General features: G+C 40.1%; 1 protein-coding gene across 1 annotated transcript; it reads left to right on the forward strand.

The window, feature by feature from the left end:
* Positions 1–881: 881 nt before the first annotated feature.
* LOC106310412 lies at positions 882–1,714 on the forward strand. Its single transcript, XM_013747646.1, has 3 exons — positions 882–995; positions 1,253–1,373; positions 1,450–1,714. Exons 2-3 carry the CDS (start codon positions 1,268–1,270, stop codon positions 1,587–1,589), a joined length of 246 nt encoding a protein of 81 aa, XP_013603100.1. The 5' UTR covers positions 882–995; positions 1,253–1,267; the 3' UTR covers positions 1,590–1,714.
* The last annotated feature ends 3,312 nt before the right edge of the window (positions 1,715–5,026 follow it).

A 5,026-nucleotide genomic window follows, 5' to 3' on the forward strand; every position in this document is an offset into this window, starting at 1 on the left:
ATCGGATTTTAACTTGTAAAAACCGATTTGGGATTTTGATCATGTAGGAACATGATTTAGGGTTTGGGGTATCAAACTTTTAGAGCTTCGATTTACTCAATTAAGATTTTTGATTTATTACCCTATGGTTTTGATTCATAAAGATTAGGGTTTTATTCTTTATCAATCAATTCATGTTCGATTATGGGTTCTTAGGTTTTGAATTACCTTTTAACCTTAGATGATTGTTGAATCGGATCACCAAAGGAGTTGAGCCGCAAGCTGAACACGAACGGACCACGAGCTAGACACGAACGGGCCGCGAGCTGGACACGAACGGGACGCGAGCTGGAATGGATCGAGTCGCTTCTATCGGGTCGCGGACGTCCTTTGTTGCTTGATCGGGAACGCCTTGATCGTCGGACGCGAGATGTAACAGATGCGGGAACAAGATACGCGATCGGGGTTTAGGGTTCGTCGGATCGCCAGCTAGGGTTAGAGTTTTAGGGTTTTTTCGATTTGGGTATTAGTTTAGTGATTTAGAGTTTCGGCTGATAACGTGTTATAAAAGTAATGAAAAAGTCTATATTTATTCGTAACATAGAGGTTCCTTATATATGAGATTATACCGTCATAGATAAATGAAAATATTACAAATCATAATCTCTTGGTTGTGAGCCATCCACAATATGGTTCATGACATTTTTACATTAATATTTTTGTCGGAACTGCCTCAGTTCAGTTATCCGGTCTGTGAGAGCCCGGTCGAATTCAATTTCATCAATCCAGCAATACCCGGATTAATCCAAGCAGTATGTGGTTTAATCGGTCAAATCGTAACATGTTTGCTATCCGGTCTGCATTGAATATAAACCGGATAAAATAACATAAACCGGTGAGATGGTAAATGATACCAGAGAGAGAAAAAAAAGGGTTAGGTTCTCTCACTTCACCAAACAGTCGAGCTACTTCTCTTTCATCAATCTCCGAAGAAGAGCTTCTCTGCCTTCTAAAAGGTAACCAGTTTTCATTTTCATTCGCATTGTTACTGGGTTTTGAAGTCATCTTATGATTACTTGCCTTCATGAGCTTTTCGAATTTCAAAATGTCAAAGTTACGATCTTTGGATTTAGATCTAGATGTTATTAAAGCTGTTGATGTTAATGGTTTTAGAAAAAAAAAATAGTTATGATGAGCCTCTAATGCTGTCAACAACGACAAATCCGACCAGTTTAGTCATATGACATGAGTGTTTTTGTTTTAATTTTCTCAGGGAGGTTCTTCGGTTATGGTCAATGCCTTAGATTTGCAGAGCTTTATTCTCAGAGCTCGAGTGCTTAAACTTTACAGGCAAGCTTTGAAGATAGCTCACAGAGCTCCTCCTCAGGCTAGAGGTTCGTGTTCTTGTATTCATTCATTGGAAACTCTTTGATGATGATAGCAAGCTCGCTTGTTCATTCATGCCTATAGGGGAATTAAAACAGAGTATTAGGCAAGAGATAGAGAAGAACAGTGAGTGCAAGGACAAGCAAAAGATCAGGTATTTGATTAGTGAAGGATTAGAGAGGATTAAACAACTTGATGAGATGTTGGACATGCAAGGCCATTGAAATCGCTTTGTCCTTTTGTTGTAATGTATTGTTGTTTCTGAAAGCATATGTTTTGTCTGATAAAAGTAAAGAACAAAAGAAACATGTGTTCTTCTTGAACATATATTCATTTGGTTTGATGCTTAGTTAGGTTCAATATCTGAAAAATCAAGTGTGACAAATATGTGTGATAATAACAAGAATGATGATGTACTTTTTACTTACCAAACACATCCACTTGCTAATAGGACACAGCTTGTTTGAGTCTAATGTCAGAATCATGTTCTGCTCCACTTGTTATATATATATATATATATATATATATTTTGCAACACAGAGATCTCTCGTGGCCTATGAATTATGAAAGGTAGGTCAGTCTATCTTCATCAATGGCGATAAAAGTTTAACAAAAACCTCCCGAGTCAACCCAGCAACAAACTCCACGAAAGCAGCTCCTTCCAACTCCCTAATCCTCCCCAAGCTCGAGAGCGAGAGCGCTCTCTCTCCACCCTCCTCCGCCACTACCTCCCCCTCGCAGGTCGCCTCGCTCGCTCTCTGTTCTTTCTCTGCAAGTTACAGTGTTCCTGAACCAAGGCTTCTCCATCGGGATAGCAGCTCGTTACTCTGCTAATAATGGACTAAATCGATGTCTATGTGTTGTAAAATCAAGGGCTCACTTATGTAACACACGGAACCATAGGGGACATAACTCCGTTTCTAGATCGTACCCGTCCCGCTGGTCTTGACGCAAGAATCTTGGAGGTAGTGTCGAAAGAACAAGAACAGTTTGAGATCGCTTAAGCTGCCTCCTAGTGAGGAGATTAGTCCAGACATGGTCCGGATCACACTCGAGTTGACTCGGGAGAACGTCACAAACTCAAGGAGCGAGCTAAAAACGAGTCGGCTCGGTCTCACCTCGAGCTTCTTCACTTGTCGACGTTCTTTGGTCATGTTTTGGTGAAAACGCGTGGAGGGTACGCGGTTTGGTTCTTGTACCCAGATGATTTCACCTAACCATCGAACCGGTTTGGGTTATACGAGTCGGATTTTGGGTGGGGGAAACCGGTTAGCTGTGAGACTGTGTCTATTGACCGGAACTAGACTGTTTGAGAGGAGGGATGAGGCTGCTGGTGTGGAGATTGGTCTGTGTTTGAACAAGCGTGAGATGGATTTATTTGTTTCTCTGTTTGAAAATGGTCTTTAAAAAAAAAGCTGAAACAATGGATATGATAATAGTACTGTCAGTGGAAACCTCGTCATAAAAAAAATCACCAATTTGGACGGAGGCCTAATAAAATGTGTCTCAACATCAAAGGTATGTTAGAAGACGCAAAGAGGTGAGTTAATCTGTTTTCTAAGGGGGAAAGACATTTGGCTTGTTTTAAAGAAAGTAGTGTATGTTATAAATCAAGTGATGAATGTCCATAACCGGTTCCGTTCATAACCGGTCCAAACCCTAGAAAAAAGAGACATAGCCGAAACTTTAGAGAGAGGTGAGAGAGGCGGCCGCATACCTTAGAGGAGAGAGAGAGGCGGCCACAAGCTTTAGAGAAAATGAAACCCTATTTCTTTTTCATTATATATGTAATCTTTCCATTTATGTATTTAGTAGTTATCATAAATCTAATTGGATTAGGATTTGTACTCTTTCCTTTTATCTCTATTTTGTAACCCTTATATAAGGGATGTCTTATTCATTAATGAAATACACAGAACTATTCAGTCTTCAATCTTCTAATTACAACACGTTATCAGCACGATTGTTCTCTGCAATCTAAGCTAAAATCGCCAATCCCTTAAACCTAACCTATCCGGCGACTTTAACCTAATCCCGACAAACCCTAATTCGTCCTAGCTCGCGTTCCAGCTCGTCAGCAACCGATCAGCTCCATCCCTAAGGCGTTCCTGATCCTAGATGACCTCAGCTTCCGTTCGCATCACAGCCAGCTCATGTTCCCGATCAACCAGCTCGCAATCCCGATCAGCCGCTTGCAAACCCGATAGGAAGCAGCTCGCGAACCCGATAGGAAGCAGACGCGTCCCGTCCCGTTCAGCTCGCATCCGACGACAGCCAACTCGCGTCCATCCGTGTGCAGCTCGAGGTTCATCCGTTCTCTTTGGTAGTCTGGTTTCAACCCTACAAATAAAGGTATACCGATTAATCTAAGAACATAATGATCAAACCCTAAAACCCTAATCCATTATTATGGAAATCCAATGTTCTTGATAAACCCTAAAAATTGGTGTAACCTAAAACTGATCATCTTATAATCACTATATTGAAATCGATTCCATTAGAACATGTTGATTGATTGTTCTGATCTGAATTATGAAAACTCTAAATCTTGGAATCGAAAACCCTAAAACCCTAAATCTTGAAATCGATTTTAAATTGTTCTTGCTTGATTGAATGATTGATGATCTGAGTTTTAAGATTAATAGATTGATTGAATCTCGAAACTAAAATCTTAAGGCCTTGAAACCCTTAACCTCATGTTGATAAAATCGGCCACTTAAATGTTTAAAACCCTAAATCTCGTTTTAAATTCCTAAAGGCCTTGAACCCCTAAAACTCATATTGCTTAAAATTTGAATGATTGATTTGAGGTTTAGGATTGATTACATATTGCATGAGAGTTAGGTTGCTAGATTACTCTGATTCTGAAACCCTAATATCTAGCCGCATATTACCAACCTTGAAATTGGTAAACCCTAATTGATATGCAACCGAATGATAAGATTGAATGCATCTAAATTGATTATACTTGTTTGCATTATATTATGTTGTGGCCGTGTGATTTTGCTATGAACCATACCGACCGGCTGTGTGGCCTAACCATTCCGATGCATTGTTCATACTCGCGGCCTTGTGCCCTTGATATATCACATTGTTTGTATCATGTGATTGAAAGTCGTGTGGCTTAATGCATCATAGCTTGGCCGTGTGGCCTAGAGAGACACCATATCTGAATGGTCGTGTGACCTTGATTGCATATCTCATGAACCGATCTCTAGGATCGTTGTATCACATTGCATGGCCGTGTGGCCTAAGCATCACATATAGACCTAGCATTCTCGACTTGTTTCGCACCATGATCGAGTAGTAAAGTGTTTTGGTTGAGAGACTTATGAAATCATATGCACTGATTATTTTGAATTGGTTGCATCCTAAATCATGAATTGATTGATAATATGGTTTCAGATGCCGAGATTTGAGCCTTTGGATTATGCCATTCTAAATCCCTCTGGAGAAAATTATCTAGAATGGGCAATGAACACTTCAGTTGTCCTGAAATCAAGAAGACTCGGAAGGAGTATCATTCAGGGTGATTATGCAACTAGAAGTGAAAAGTTAAGAGCCATAACAATTATACGCCATCATCTCACTGAGGATCTGAGAAATCAGTTTCCATATATATTGAGAATCCTCGTGACCTTTGGACATAATTAAAGTCCAG

The sequence above is a fragment of the Brassica oleracea genome, chromosome C8 (assembly GCF_000695525.1).
Source record: "Brassica oleracea var. oleracea cultivar TO1000 chromosome C8, BOL, whole genome shotgun sequence".
NCBI classification, from domain to species: Eukaryota; Viridiplantae; Streptophyta; class Magnoliopsida; order Brassicales; family Brassicaceae; genus Brassica; species Brassica oleracea.

What these genes read in the sequence shown, in the direction of transcription:
- LOC106310412 (XM_013747646.1), top strand. Translation starts at nt 1,268, where the DNA reads ATGGTCAATGCCTTAGATTTGCAGAGCTTTATTCTCAGAGCTCGAGTG. An exon ending in AGCTCCTCCTCAGGCTAGAG is followed by an intron (nt 1,374 to 1,449) that starts GTTCGTGTTCTT and finishes TCATGCCTATAG; the next exon opens with GGGAATTAAAACAGAGTATT.